Below are 15771 nucleotides of genomic sequence, written 5' to 3'. Positions count from 1 at the left end.
CCAGATGTGCTGGAGGCTTCTTTTTTTTGTTGCTATAGTCATTGTCAAACATTTGCTGGGGGTGATGTGCAGGAGCCTTCCTCTTGCTGTAACTCCTTTGCTTTGGGATGTCCCCAGGATGGCTGTGCTTCTGCAGGACTATGCAGCGTTGTGCATCCCGGCTGAGACTGCTCAGCACCCAGTAGCCGTGGGACACTTTATATCGCTGTCATCATAAAATAATTACTAAGTGGTTAGTACTCAGATTTATGGGACTGAAATGGATGAGAAGAGCTTGAAAACACGTTTTATTTTTATAGGAGTGTCAGGTGGTTTAAGCTGGGACAGAAGTTTTTGCTTAAAAAGAGTTTGTGGGGTGGTGCCAAGCGCATTCTAACATTATTATTTTTCAGATTTTTTTCATGAAGAAAATGAGAGTTTGATTTGGTTTGGGTTTAAGCTCTGCAGGTATGTCACACCAGGTAATGTCACCTGCTTCCAAATGGTTTTCAGCATGATGTGGTGAGGGAGTCTGGCAGGCTCTGGGCTTGCATCTGATGAGTTGTTGGTTTAAGGGGTGATTGTGCTTTGCCTTTCCGTCAGCTCCTTTACACACACACACACACACACACACACACTCCCTTTACACTTACCTTTACCTCCGAGAGCATTGTACATGTAGACTGTCATTGTCGGTGGTTGCTGTGTGGCTGATATCGGAGCTGGTGCTGCAGCGGAGATTCAGCAGTTCAAGTTACGGCAGCTCAGCGGGTGCTAATCCAGTCGCTCCGTGCCGCTAATCAAATCACTCTGTGGAGCTTGAGGGCTGTTTTGCAGAAACGCAGCTCTCCCTTGAATTGAGGCTGGCTGGAGTTAGCTGGCGAGTGAAAGGCAGCCCTTTGGGTCAGGGCTTCCTCTCCACCTGCTATTGCAACAGTAAAAGCCAGAGGAGCTGATGATGTCCTAATTGCTGGAGGTATGCTTGGAAGTGGTAGACATAAGGTATTTTCAAAGCATCAGAGATCTGGCTTGCAGAGGTTGCTTTTCTGTTCTCCTGTTTTCTTGAGCTTGATTACACTGAAAATCAGCTCCTGGTGCAGATTGGCATTCCTGGAAAATTTTTTTTAGCACAGATTGTCCAGCTAAATGAGTCAAGGCCTGCTATTTTTTACCAAGTTCCATTTTGCTGAATGTACCACATTAGCTCTGGGTCTGCTGGGTCAGCTGGGCAATAATGCCTCCTTCACATCTGGGACCTGCACTGATGCCTTGCAGCTGCTCCCAAGGAATGAAGGGAATGGTAAGAAAATGCAAAGAACTGCAGAAACATAAAGTCATTGTCTTTTACGGTCTTTATGAAGGAGTATGATCATGACTATTTGGTTGTGTAATATATAGTCAGGCACCAGGGGCTGCCTGGAAGCAAGTTGCCAGCATCTTGGTAAGATACAAGACATGAAAAACAGTCTGAAGACAGGCTGTGAGGCCAATGATGTATACTGGTTTGCTGGAGATCGAAAAACCTGAGAAGGGTAACACAAAGAGAGGGGTAACATAGTAAAAGGGAGAGCATCCTTTGCATTTCAAGTTGTTTCTGTCAAGGCCAAAGGAGAGATGGATGGAAGATGTGAGAAAGGCTCTCTATATATTTTTCTTTGTGGACACACACAAATGGCTATTAGAGCATTCACACAGAATTAGTAAGATTGAGATACGTCCCCCAAAGTGAAGAGAAAGGTCTGAGTGAGGTGGTCTTGTCCACAGGGGGTGCAAAGAAGGGGCTGGGAAGGACCTTGGTGCACCCATGTGTTGGAGCCCAGGTGGCTCAGCCGAGGACTGTGCCTGCTCCATGAAGTTCCCAGAGATTCAGATATGCTTTACATAAACCTTCATGATTTGGGGCCTCTTTGAAAGGACTGTCAGAACTGCTTGGTGCTTATAATCACGACTCTTTTGAAGCTGAGTCCTTGAAGGGTGCCTTAACAGAGGAACCTGGCAAAGAACCAGCATCTGGGCACAGCGCCGAGCTGCCGAAGCATGTATCCGGGCCTTTTCCCAGAGGTGGCTCATGTCAGAGCTGAGAGAGAAGCCACCAGAAATGGAGGGCTACCTACTTGGAGTCCATACAGAGATAAGAAACAGCCTGTTTATGTCTCAATTTTTTTAAAATTATATGGGACTGATTCTCCCTTTGTTTACGTGTACTTCACAGCAGTCCACAACTGAAATCAGTATCCTTCATTGCCTTTGATGGACTTGCACCAGGCCAGGAGGGAGACTCAGGCTCTGTGCAGCTAGCCTATGCATTATCTTCTCTCACTATAAGACAGGTCTGTGAGAGAATGACTTACCAGCTCTCCAGTGGCAAGGCTTTTTGATCTGGTCCTACTGGATCTGCACACTTTGCTCTGATCAGGTACATCAGGTAACTCATCAACATGTTTGGTTGACATCCAGGTTGGCTGACATGAAAGGCAATTGACTGGCTGACATGAAAGGCACTCTGTTTGGTAGTTACATGTCTTAATGACAAGGTTTCCAGTGTAAATTGTAAGCTTTGTTTATTTGAGTTTAATTGTCACAGAGCAAGGAAGCTATGCAGGGTTTATTCATAAGAATTATTTTAGCAGTGAGTCCAGAAAGAAGTGAATGAATCATATTGACTAACTGAGAACTTTGCTACCTTTTTGTGGACAACTTATATATAAAGAAAAAAGAGACAACTCTTTGGCATAAATTAGTTGTTACAGCAAATGACTCAGCCGCTACTGAAAAATGTCATTGTTATCATTTATAAAGTGCTGTTGAATGCAAATGAGGCTTTAGAAGCTTATGAAAATCAAGGCCATTACCACAAAGAGCCCAGGATCAGACTCAAATCAGGATACCCTAGAAACACATCTAAAAGCAATCAGTTTTAAAACAGGGATTGAACAGCAAGAGGGGCAAGAAATAGGGAAGAAGAAAAAGAGAGAAGAAATGGCATGAAGTGACAAAGCTAAGGGAGGAAGGAACTGGTGAGGGAGAGGTGCAGGAAAGGACCTACCTCTAGGAAAACAGGGACACATGTATAGAGAGAAAAGAAACTGATAGAAAATTGATATTGGTCTTTTCTAGGCTAGAAGAGAAAGCTGCTGATAAAGAGGGTCGCAAAAGTAAAAGCAAAAATTTCCACAGGTTTGCTGTGTTTTGCCAGTGAGCTACATGTTGTTCATGAATTAAGAGTCCAAGGACAGGAAACCCACTAGAAATAGGGCAACCAGATAGACTGCTGTTCAGGAGTTTGAAAGAAGGAGATGTGAGGAATTAATTTCAGACCTGGCGTAAATGATCCAGCTTAAGAAGTAGTTTTGCATTTTGCTGTAACTTAAGTACTGGCACTGCTCGTGGTTTACTCTGGAGTTTGATTTGCCCATTTACCTCCCACTGTAGTTATCTGTGCCCAAACACTTCATCATGTGCATCCAGGCTTCAAGAGTATTATCAAACCATGGTTTTAAGGATGCTGGCTGTGATGGGAATCTGAAATGCAGAATTTGCAGTGGCATTGAACCCATCTCTTCCTCACCTGACTCCCAGGACTGATTTGGAAATGAGACAATAATTTGAAAATTAGATTCATGAAATGTACCCATGCAACTTTCTGATTTCTGTTCATGTGATTGAAATATGGTGGTTATTAGAAAAAGGGTGTTGTCATTGCACACAGTCTGTTACCAGCTCTGTGTGCTCTACCTGGGATTTGGACGTTGAGTTGGGGTCTTTTGGCCTTGACCTTGTCACAAGCAAGAGAGATTCTGCAATATGAGTGTAAACGATGGGTGAAGAGTCATTGAATCAGTGATTTAAACTAAAAAGTTCTGGCTTTTCCAGGCTCCATCCCAGGAGCCAGTGCAGAAGTGACCCGTCAGGATGTGGTAGATTGATGTATGAGAAAAGCAAAATTAATCTTGTTCCCTCTTCTTCTTCCCCTCTATCTCATGGCTATGCTGGGTTTGCAAGGTTAGCAAACTAGAATATGTTTGTGTCAAGAAGAGGAGCAGACATGACTAAGGGACACATGGGAGCAAATACAGGGCGGAAGAGTTGCTGTTTTTAGACAGCCACTTTTCTGACTGAGTGGACTTTAAGAACAGATCAAGTCAGCCATCCTGCAAAAGGTTCAGAGGAGGTTAGGTAAGATCCCATCGCAGATCCAAAGTCGCAACCCTTCTGCCTTGACTCTTCCAGAGAAAAGGAAAGCTTTCTGCTCTGGAGGCAATTTGTAAAGGTGAGTGCAGTGTCCCAGACTTGTCCTCTTACTAATACTCTTGCTTACCTGCGTGCTACCATCATTGAACTGAAGTCGTGGGGCATTTCCAACCAGCTGCAGGTCGAGTGTTTTCTGATGTGGTTCATGTGTTATTCAGAACAACAGCGAAGGCAAGAGCTTGAAACACGTTCTCCATGTGTTAAATCTTGATGGACAAGACGAAGGTGGAGAATCTGCCCAACTTTCCTTCTGTGTCATGCAGCAACATAGTAATCCCCAAACAAGGACTGAAAGGTGTTTCATTTAAAACTGGAATTACTTCAGTGTTGTGTGCTCACATCCTTCCTGTAGATACAGCATGGCCTTGAATGACTTCCCATCATGCTGTCAAGTCTGGTTATTTTCCTGTCAGGTCTTACTGTGGCTCCTGCGTAGATTCTTCTTTTGAATTGTCTTGTCAGCTTGTTTTTATAAGTTAATGGTAGAGGGGGAAGAAAAAAAAGAGTGGTACTTACGGGAAGACAGTTTGCATACACCTTGTCGGCAGGGCTGACTGCAACACAGCCGAGACAGATTAGCACACCACTGCCTGCCTAAAACAAATAAACACCAGCTGTTTATCAGACAGGGTTCAGCTTTCTCCAGGAGGAGGTAAACAGATTTATGCAGATGAACCTCCCGGGTGCCCTTGCAGCGCAACATCTTTCATGGCTACTCGGCCTTCCTTATGAGTTACAGCCGGGACAGACGAGCAGAGATGCAAGGTTAGCACAATAACACAGCCATTCGCACAGTGCCAGGGTGGTTTGTCATTGCATTCTGTTTAAAGCCCATATTTAATAGTAATGTAGAATTAATCATAGTGCTGATCTCACTGTGAATGGAAGAATTTGATGTAAACTTCAGTATTTTAAGCCTATAGCATATGAAAAAACAATTTATTATAACTCACTTATTATTCCATTTGTGCCTAAAATACTGTAAAGCAAAATTTATGGCCATTTGAGGTTGAGAGAAATTGTGATCAGCAAAAGTACTTTTCTTACTCTATGTCAAGATTGTCCAGATGCTGTCAAACTGCTTAACTTCATGAACCTTTGTTTTTTATAACCATCCAAGTTTACTTTAAATCTAGCAGTGCTACATGAGTCCACTACTTCAAAAGGATTGCTCCTCCCTCAGTTCAACTCCGTCTGCTACAATATCTCCTTAAATTCTTCATATAAATTTTCCCTGAACCTTCTCAGGTGACCCTAACAACTTGCTGCAAAATCTGGTCTTGAAGACAGCTGGGATATTATTTTAATAATGTAGACATAATTACACAGTCTGGATGCCGGCTCTCAGAAATGTCTGATCATTTATTAAGATGTTGTTGGGAGGAAAAATTGGGAGATGAAAATTTTGGGCAAGACCCTGGGGAGTTCAGAAAGAGAGGTTTGCTTCAGTTCTCATGATGTTACTGCTTACTCATCAGAAGTGTAAATAATCTCAAATAGTATTGCTGGTTATTCTGAGACAGTTTCCTTTTTAACTTTATCTCACGTTAAATGGGGCAGTCGGATTGCAATTGCTACATTTCTGTTAGGATTCTGATTTTTTAAAGTGTCCTTGGGCTCCTCTTAATACAAGAACATTTCCCCACAGCTTTCTTGACTGCTGCTATTCATGAGACCAAGAATGCAAATACATGGTTTGTCAATACAGCAAATCCTAGGTACTGTAGTGATGAGTGCTATAGAAATGCTTGCCAAGAGAAAGAGGAAAAAAACCCCTTTTCCTCTACTCTATTAAGTAAATTGGTGCCATTTGAGCTTTTCTTAGATTAGGACTTTCCTCACCCAAGTGCATCACTTAACATTTCAGCACATAATATTTCAGATTTCTCAAGGTACTCCTTAAACACTCAACTAAACCAGGTGGAGAAGGCAAAGTCCACATGTGATTTGTTCTTCCTGGCTGTCACTCCAGATTTAAAACCAAAATCATTTTGGATGTGCCTACCATCCTGTGCCTTAATGTTACTAATATTAATATTGGTAACTAACAGTTTTCAGTTTATTGAACAATAAATGAAAAGGTCAACGGGAATTCTCTATAGAGGCATCGTTCATTACAAGGCCCATTGCTTATGCAATCTCGCAGCATCCATCTTCCCAAACAAGAAAAAAGGCCAGAGATGGCAGCTCCTTAAACCTGCCTGTGAGCTCCTAATCAAAAAGCCTACTTGTATGAAAGCCATTAGGATGTTATTCTTCCAATCTATTATCTTTTTGATGCATTAGGTGGTACTTACGTTATTGTGGGGCATATGCTCTCCGGGGTCGATGAGGTGCCTACTCAGGCACCTGGGTGGTAGGAGCTGGTGGCAGATTGTGATCGCTGTTAACGATGCTTCCCTGCAGCCAGTTTGAAACCCGGTGTTAGTCACCTCCACCTCCTGCATCTGCAGTGCCCTAAGGGAAATGCATCTGAGCTAAGGGGTGCATACCTGTACAGCTCCTGTGGCACATGGAGGAGATGGAAAAGACTCAAAAGCAGTCCAGTTTTTGAGCAAGCAGATGCAAGGCCAAGTCATGAATGCTCCAGGGTAGGAGTGGAAAGAGGGCACTGTACCATCTAATGCCTCTGCTTGAGGAAACCTCTAATGCATCAGCTTTTGCTCACCAAGCACTGGAGAAGAGTGTACAGCTCTCATTGCCCTGCCATGACTATCAGGCTGAAGCTGTGGGTGGTCTGTGCTACTACAGTTCTCAAGGAAGGCAGTAAGCTCCAGTGAAGTGCAGTTCAGAGAGATGAAGTTTTGCGTACTGTGCCTCCAGAAAATGCTATGGTGGCTGTGCATCTCTAGCTGCTTCCACAGTTCATTCCAGGCATTTAAAAAAGCCTCTTTGTATTGCCAGAGGAGCTGTATGGATGCTGTGATGCCAGAAAAGTGCTTAGAGGTTTGGTAGCAAGTAGCTGTACCCTAGTGTCATCCCCAAAAGAGAGTATGGAGACCCCCAAGCTCTCCCAGCAACCAGTGGCATTTAATCATGACCCATCATTTCTGGAGATCCTGCTAGTCACTTATCTACCCTTGCAGGTGCCTAATACGTGGGTAGATCTAGCCCTTATGAATGACCCTGTTAGCTGAGCAGACTAATCTTCATAGGCCTCTGTACCTTTGTTAAGCTAATAGCTATTGCTCTTTTGATTCTTCCTGAAACCTTGGTTGCTATTCTCTGTCAGTCCTTGCCGTCCTAAATGTCAGTGGAAAGGATCATTGAAACTAATGGGTTGAGTTTGTCTTTTGTGCCAGTGACTTTATCCTGGGATGACCTTGTTTCTGAGGGAATTGTCGCATAGGAGATGGCTGCAGGGTCAGGGTCTTGCTGCGGGGCAGTGCTTGGCATGTCCAACTGGCTCCTGCTCATGCCCTAAGGTGCATGGGGATCAGTGGTCCTCCTCCCCTTGGGAATGCTTTGACTTGCCAAGGTTCAGTCTCAAAAATCTGCCCAAGTTTGGGTTTAAACTGATCCCGATTGAAATGCAAAACTCAACAGGACCTTCTAATCTTGCCTGGCCTGACATCGGAAGTATGTATGTGACCTTTGCTAAGCGTCACAGGAGATTAATTATTTCCAGGAACATTCCAAAGAGATTCAGGTCTTTGTAGCAGATTTTGCCCCAAAGGTTCCTCTCCCTGAGGACAAGCTTGCCGCAAGCTTATAGTGAAAAATATGATAAACCTCAAGTACTTTCCTCGCAGATGTTTTGCATGAGACTAGCTCCATCCCAGAGATGGCTGCGTTCCGTGGGTGGGTAAAAAGATCCCTGTAGATATTTTTGCAAAACAATTTCAGATCCTTTGCAGCTTGCTAGAAAATTGAATTAGTTGTTTTCCATTCCCTGAATTAACCCTGATTCATTCTTCCCTCAACCCTCTCCCTCTTCCTCCCCTCCCTCCAACAGATGTCCAGCATATTAAGAGGAGAGACATCGTTTTGAAGAGGGAGCTGGGAGAAGGTGCCTTTGGGAAGGTGTTCTTGGCCGAGTGTTACAACCTCAGCCCCACCAATGACAAAATGCTGGTGGCAGTGAAGGTAAATCCCAAGGGCGAATGGCAGAGAGTAGGGCAGGGGCTGCCCAGCGAAGCGAGGCTGGATGAGCCTGCGTGGGAAGGAGAAGCAGGGGAGGGCTGGGGGCCAGGGGCGGAGATTTATCTGATACCGGAGATTGTGGTAAATCCACTTAGTCACACAAAGTTTCAGTGTTTTGCTTCAAGGTCGTCTATTCTCGCCAATGCCAAAGACTCTCTTCCTGCCGACGTGGCCAGGAGACAGACGGGGAGGAGAAGCTGGTCTGGAAGCTGTAAGCTCCCATGCAGCTGCAGCAGCGCAGTGCGAAGTCCACCTTCCCTCCATGAGAGAGCGGGGCTCTTCTTTTTCCGGATTTGATCTCTTTGTGGAACATGCAGAAGCTGCAACAAAAAAGGCCTCGGCAAAAATGAGCATTTAAAGGCTAAGCACGACAAAACAATTTGCTGGGATCAATTTGCTGCAAGATGAGCGAAGCAACCCAGATTGGCTCCAGTCAGCTCCTGCTTGCCTAGCCACAGATCTCTCCTGTTTTGGTGATTTTGAGCCGACACAAGTTCAGCTTGGCTTGTGCTGTGCTGCTTGCATCCTTATGAGGGTCTTCCTGTGAGCTGTGCCCCATCAGTGTGGCTCTGGGCAGAGGAGACCACTCAGTGCAGGAATGTGGTCTCCTCTCAAGTGGCACCAGTTGGCAGACACACATAGTCTAATCCCCAGGAGTTAAACGAAGCCTCCTAACTCCCTGGAAGAAGATCTGCATTTGAACTGATGCTCTAGAAGGAGAAAGGTTCCAGCACTCCAGGATGCTGGAGGCATCCAGTTACTTGAGAGTTGTTTTAATCACTGGCAGTTCAAGCCTTTTTTTGTCCCCTTGTGCTCGGACTGTGAACTGCAAGATTGCACCTTTCACCTCTGAGACTGGTTAAAGCCGAGGTAGCACAGCTACTCATATGAATAATTGCCTGATTATATGGCTGGTACCTGCCGATCAGTGTCAGCCATGCCTTATGCGATCCTGTCTCTCAAGTCTCTACTGAGTTTCATTTGCATGTAGGCAGAGACAGCATCCAAACTTGTTTCTATTAATTGCTACTATGAGCTTACATCTCCAGAGTGCCTTTCATCCTGCAAGATCATACAGACCCAGCTTTAGAGCAGGGCCTTGAGATCTGGCTTCTTGCCAGCTCGGGGCGGGGGAGGGGCAGGGAAAACCCCCTCTAATTTGGGTCACATTCTAAGTCTTAGGGGAAAAAAAAAGGGAAAGAAAAAAAGGCTTTACATATTAAGTTGAGATTTGGCTGCATTTCCTGAAGATCTCACGCTCCCGACAGAGGCTGAGAACTGCCTCCCCGGTCACTGCCGCTCAGGGCAGCAGCAGGACGCGCTGGTTAGGGCAGCTGGGTCCGCAGCTCAGGGTCTGCCTCTGCTGTGCTCTCAGGGACTCCCTCCCAGGGCCAAAGAAAGTGGCTGTGTTACTCACTCGGTTAAATGGACTCAGATTTTCAGTGGATCTAAAGGTTGCAGCCCCACAGATAAGCTGAGTTTTGATGTGATGGCATGGACAAGCTTCCTGTTTTATTCAGCTTGCTTCTAAAAACATCCTAAGAAATGCACAAAAACTATATTCAGTGAAGAGTGTTGAGGTTACAAAGTCAAGTACTAGAAATGCTGGAGGGGCTGGTATTCAGGGCATGTCCTCTGAACACGTATTTTTCATTTCTCTATGGACTGCTTCATTGTGATGATCACTCCTGTGTCTGAGAGCTCCCTAGATGTGAGCGCGCTCGTTTTCACAGCCTCCCAGCGAGGTGCTGGGGTTGTATTATTCCCATTTTGCAGAGGGCAGATGAATAAACAGGGAAACTGAGCTGAAAGGATGCACTTAGGTGGAGGATGGAGTTACTAACCTGCCTTTCCAGCCCTGCAGGCAGCAGGTACCAGACCCACATTGACCCCTGCTACTGCAGTAAACACACGGAGCTTGTACAGACCTGGCCCTGATGCTGCGTGAGCGGGAATTTCCCAGGTAATATTGGAACAACTGACACTTCATGACAACGGCTGCAACCCGCAGATGCTGAGTGACTTGCCAGATGTCATGCAGAAATTGTGTGATGGAGGCACAAATACAACCCACCCCAAACCTTCCTAGGAGAGGCATTTCAGTGGTTTTGCTGAGACATTCCTTCTCTTCCTCTGGTCCTGGTCTTCTTTCCCTGTTCCACCACTTTCAGCTCGTTTCCCTTATTTCTAAATGCTTGGCTGTGCAACCTTAGGAATGTGGGGTTTTAATGTATTTTTTTTTTTCTGTGTGATATTTACACAGTTGCAGTCCTAACACCTTGTGGAAATGATTGCGTGTGAAGGAGGGGAAGCCTAAACTCACTGCAGCTTGAAATATTACATGCAACTGCAGGAAAAAGGGGGAGGAAAGAGTGATGGGGGAGGGGGGCTGTTTTCCTGGGGAAAATAGGGTAGCATCAACATTATGAAGATATTAAATGACTAAAAGTAATTGGGTGCCTGAGATAAGGATGGATGCTTTGCCATCTGCACAGTGTAAGTAACATCCATCTAAATATCTCTAGTCAAGCTATCCCAGAGGACATAGAATTAAAATAAAATTATGCCATATGACTAGCAGTTTGGGAGCAGAAGAAGGAGATGAGGAAGTGTCCTAAGGCTTGGGTAAAAACCTCGCAGATCTGCTCCAAGGGGAAAAGCAGCTACTCTGGAGGACTCACTGCTTCGCTGCGCATGGCATTGCACCCAGCAGTGCCATGGACCAGACGGAGGTGCATTAGCAGCATATTCAGCTCCTTCCTCTATGCACAGCTTTCTGATGCTTAATATCTCTTTTTGCACATAAATTGGAGCCTGCACCTGCTGATGCCACCTCTCCTGTCAGCATGGGGACATTCAAAACATGGGGAAAAGGGGGCAGGTGTATTTGTGGGAGAGCTACCTATCTTCCCCACCACTGAGGGGGAACCGGTGCACATCAGATTGAATCTGCGGGTAACTAAAACAGGTTGCCTTTAATCCTTTTCAACTCCCGTTAGGCCGCACAGTTAAAGCCAGAACTGGTACTAAACAGTCCTGGTACGTGGAGGATGGGGAGACTATAACAGAGACCTAGCAACTCAGAACAGAATTGCTTCTTCATTTCCTTAAATGTTTGCAAAGACTGTGCTGATTCTCGTAGCTATCCCATCTTGTCAAATGTTCTGGACTTCAACTTTTCTACTAAGTGCTCATGGAAGAGCCCTCCCTTGATACCCTGGGATGACAACATGCTGCTTTCAAACTAGCTCTCCGATGCAACTGCACGATAATGCACAAACAAGTGGCCTCCAAACCTGGGGAACCCTCCTTGATCACCAGCTGCACCTACAGCAACATCTTCATAGCAACCCTGCAATGTTGGGCTGGTCCACGCAGCCTGGAGCCTGCAAGCTACCCTGCAGTGGCAAAGTGGTGTGCTCAAATGTGGAAGATGAGATATTCTCAATAAGGATACCGATTTCAGCATCAGTCTGCCAGGGGAGCTGTTATAAACAGCAGGGAATAAAAACATGATTTTAAAAATTATGAGAAAAGACTTGACAGTGTCCTTCTTCAGAGGCAGTTTGAAAAATCCACACAATAACTGCACAGCCAGGCAAATCCATCTTCTGAATAAAGGCAGTGTAGTCAGCTATTTCAAAATAAAAGACAGATAGCAAGGACTGGCTGGCTCAGGAATTTAATAATAATGAGATATGAAGCCATTCATCCCTAGGTCACCAGTACAAATCCTGCCCAAGCTGGGAATAATTGGAAGCTATTACCCTCTGAGGTATGTTTGCTGCTGCCTGGGAAATGAGTTGGGGAACCTGCTGGGCTGGTAACTACATGAACGAAACACGGAGGTGGTGTCACTGGCACCTACTGCCAGCCCGCCCAGTGCAAATGGGCTGGTGGCAGCAGTTTCTCTTCCCTCCCTTCCTCATCAGCTCCTCTGTGATTCTGTGACCTGTTTGTTTTGGCTTTGCCCCTGCCTGAGCCCACCCTGTGCATATCTGTGCCCCTTCTTTCAGGCGCTGAAAGACCCCACCTTGGCAGCCCGCAAGGATTTCCAGAGGGAAGCAGAGCTGCTCACCAACCTGCAGCATGAGCACATCGTCAAGTTTTACGGCGTGTGTGGTGATGGCGACCCCCTCATCATGGTCTTCGAGTACATGAAGCACGGGGACCTGAACAAGTTCCTGAGGTATGTGCAAAGGAGGGCACGGGAGATGCTGTACAGCCACTCCGCAGCCTTGGTGTGGCTTGTTACAGATCTGTGGTGTACCAGTGACACCACTGCCATGGGGATGCTGGTGGGCTGGGTACGAGAGCTGGTTGTTCCAAGGACGGCTTGTAGGAGATGATGGTCCTCACCAGATTCGGTGCTTTATTAACCCTACCCCAACATTTCCTTTTAGATAGTCCCAGGCATGGTCCCTGTGAGCTATGGAAACCAGACTTGTCTTCTCCCACCCCAGCAAGTTTGAAGCTGCGGGAAGCTTGGCTGCAATCCCTCTCTGCCCTGCAGGGGTAGGACATGAAGCTATGGCTGTGAGCAGCTCTGAGTCCCATCCACCCAGCAAAGACATGCCCTGCTGGAGGCAGGAAGGCCACGAGCCATCTCTCCCCATGTCACTCAGCTCCTGGTTCAATAGCACCGTAACCAAAATATTCCTTTGAGAATCTTGCTGGAGTCCTTGGTCTGATTGGTATCCTGGGCATTTACTGATCTCTAGCTCTCATTCCTATATTCAGAAAAGAGCTGAGAAATGCTGGAGGGGCCTCAGGCAGTGCCTGTGGAGTCCATTCCTCGTCCTTGTTCCCTAAGCAGCATCAGAGATGCTGACTGAGGTACAAACTATCCTAACCTGTGGCACCGCACTACTCAAGAAGCTAGGCAAGGCCTGACGAAGTGCCGTAATTGCCTTCCCTGCCTCTAGAGAGACGCAAATTGCTGGAGCTCCCCCCCAGTCATCATTCAACCATTTCATCAGCATGAAGCAGATCATTTGTGTGCCCTGAATCTGCCAGCAGTGAGGGGCAGGGAGCAACTGTGGGAGGATGTTTGTGGTGCTGTTCTCCCACGATACAGAAATTATGCTCTGAAACCTGCATGCAAGTGGAGTGGTACTTACCTCTTGAAATAATTAGTAGTTTTATTTCCCAGTATTTAGAAAATTGGACCCTTGATATTTTCCTGTTTTGACTGCTAAGTGTGAACATAATTGCAGCAGGAACAAGAAGCTTGAGCACAGCAGGTCTAGATCTGGGGTTGGGATACACTTGGTGATTATTTTTCCACCATCACAGTCAGTTTCTGACCAGGAAACACAGGTCCTTCCCTGAGATTTTCATTTCTAAGCAATCACCTACACCAGAACAGCTATGGGGAAGGACCTCAAAGGTTTCTTCTTTCCTCTCCCAAGCAGTGCCAACCTGTCTGCTGCTCCTTTGGGACATTTGCAGGGAAGTGGCTGGGCTGGGAACATCCCTGCATTGGTTTCCCTCCTTGTTTCGGCATAGTTGTGGGAAGATTGAATATAATTTTTATAGCTCAGTCCCTGTCTCAGGCTCTGGATAGATGACATCCTTGACAAGGTAGGATGAGCGAAGGCTGATGCTATACCAGCTTTGCAGAGCTCCTCAGACCCACGTTCAAAGGGGAGCAGCCTTGGTTACCCTGGGATCCTCTCTTGTAGTACCCTGTCTTGCAGGTGCTCAGCAACCTCCCAGCAGCAGTGGATTGAACTCTGCCTACCGGCATGAAACCGTGCATTGGGCTGAAACAGTGTTTTAGCACAGATTGGAGATGCAGTGTTATGGACAGTGCCTCAGCCTCATGGCTGAAGGAAGGCAGTCTAAAAGAGAGCTCTTCACAAGGAAGAGCAGAAAATTGACCCATCTTTTTTCCTGGCAGAACCAGCAACCTTATTCTCCTTAGAGGAGGTACGCATTACGGCTGAGGCATAGCCTCCTTCACTGCTCTAATTGACCTCCCAAACAGTATAGTCCAAAACAGGCTCTCCCACTGTCTCAGAGGGATGTCTCGTGCCCACTGCCAATGCCTTGTGTAATTGTTTCACACAATAGTGCGGTCCTAAGTCTGATATCGTGCTGAAGCCATGCGTCCCCTCATTCCCACGTCCCCACCCTGCCCTGGGACATGTCTGAGAAATGCTCATGCCCTGGGAGGCCAGGGCCTGTCCTGGTGTCACTGGAGAAGAAAGCTCATTGTTGTATTATCTTTGGCCTTTATGAAGGAAAATAAACTTTCCAGATGTGTGGTTCCTGGGATTGCAGCCTCACATCTCCCAGCTGCATTTAGCTGCCAGCTTTTCCTTCTCATGCAACTGTGGGGCAAGCAGCTACAGAGCAAGCAGATACGAGCTCCCTTCTCTGTTGTTTTGTGACAGGCAGTGAAATCCCTTTGTGTCCCAAAGGAAGCTGGCTTTTGGGACAAGGGAGCTTATACCCAGCAAAACGCCTAAGGGGCCATATGGAAAGACAGTCTTGGGCTTTGTTTGTCAGGTCAGCTATCTGCTATCCTCACAGCGGCGATGGTGCGGGATGGGGGCTGCAAGGGGGTCAGAGAAGGTTGGTGGTGCAGGAGTGCCTGGCATCCCTGGTGAGTAGCAGTTTTTCTTGTGGTATGATTCACCCAGCCCACAGCAGGAGTCAGTTCCTTCCAGGCACTGGAGGCCAGGGGCACTGGGAGTCTGTAAGAGACACTCAGATGGACTTTTCCCAGCTTAACTGCAGAAATTGGAAAAGCAGTAAAATAGAAGAGGCTCACTTTAGACCCAGTTTCCTAGAGAAAAGCACAATAAATAAATTCCCCTAAGCGTTGTTAGACATTTGTAGGCTTCCCAGAAAAGAGAAAGAATTTTACTGGTCTGCAAAATTAACTGGTGTGGCAAGGGGAAGAACTAGGATCAACACCTACCAGCTGGGCTAGAGGTGGCATGTATTGGGGTGGCTCTACGTGCCTCCCAGGGCCCCTGCGTGTAAGACCATTGCTGGTGGTGCAACAAGTTACCCTGCTCTCTGCACTGGGGAGACTGCAGTCGTGGTGTCCTGGCTAATAGAAAAGCGATAGTGAAAAGATCCTGCTGTGGAGAAATAGAGGCATTGCTCTCCGAGGAGCAGGGCATCCCTAGGGCTGGTGTACACAGGGGCTGGACACTGCCCGCAGGTTGTGTGCGTGGCATGGCTGGGCGCTCCCCAGCACACAGACCCCTGCTCAGGGGTCTGCAGCAATGGCCTTCTCTCTCTGCTCACTGAATATCTCCATTGCTTCCTCCCTTTCCTTATGTCACTGGTTTTCTAGCTTTTGTTTTCTGTCTGTGGCAGCAGCAAATTTGAAGTAGGAATGTTTGCATGTTTCCATTACAAACCCTCTTTGCAGTCTATAGT

General features: G+C 46.5%; 1 protein-coding gene across 4 annotated transcripts in view; it reads left to right on the top strand.

Annotated features, from left to right (window-relative positions):
* The window catches only part of NTRK3 (neurotrophic receptor tyrosine kinase 3), a 220836-nt gene that overhangs the window by 169319 nt on the left and 35746 nt on the right, over nucleotides 1-15771 (top strand). For all 4 annotated transcript variants that reach the window (XM_072870115.1, XM_072870113.1, XM_072870114.1 and 1 more), the window contains 2 exons: nucleotides 8186-8316; nucleotides 12390-12562. In XM_072870115.1, coding sequence (XP_072726216.1) covers nucleotides 8186-8316; nucleotides 12390-12562 — 304 coding nt within the window. The remainder of the gene's footprint in view (nucleotides 1-8185; nucleotides 8317-12389; nucleotides 12563-15771) is intronic.

Source organism: Ciconia boyciana, chromosome 8, assembly GCF_034638445.1.
Source record: "Ciconia boyciana chromosome 8, ASM3463844v1, whole genome shotgun sequence".
Taxonomy (NCBI): Eukaryota; Metazoa; Chordata; class Aves; order Ciconiiformes; family Ciconiidae; genus Ciconia; species Ciconia boyciana.
Note: the sequence above shows the minus strand (reverse complement) of the source record. Positions and strands in the feature narration are given on the sequence as shown.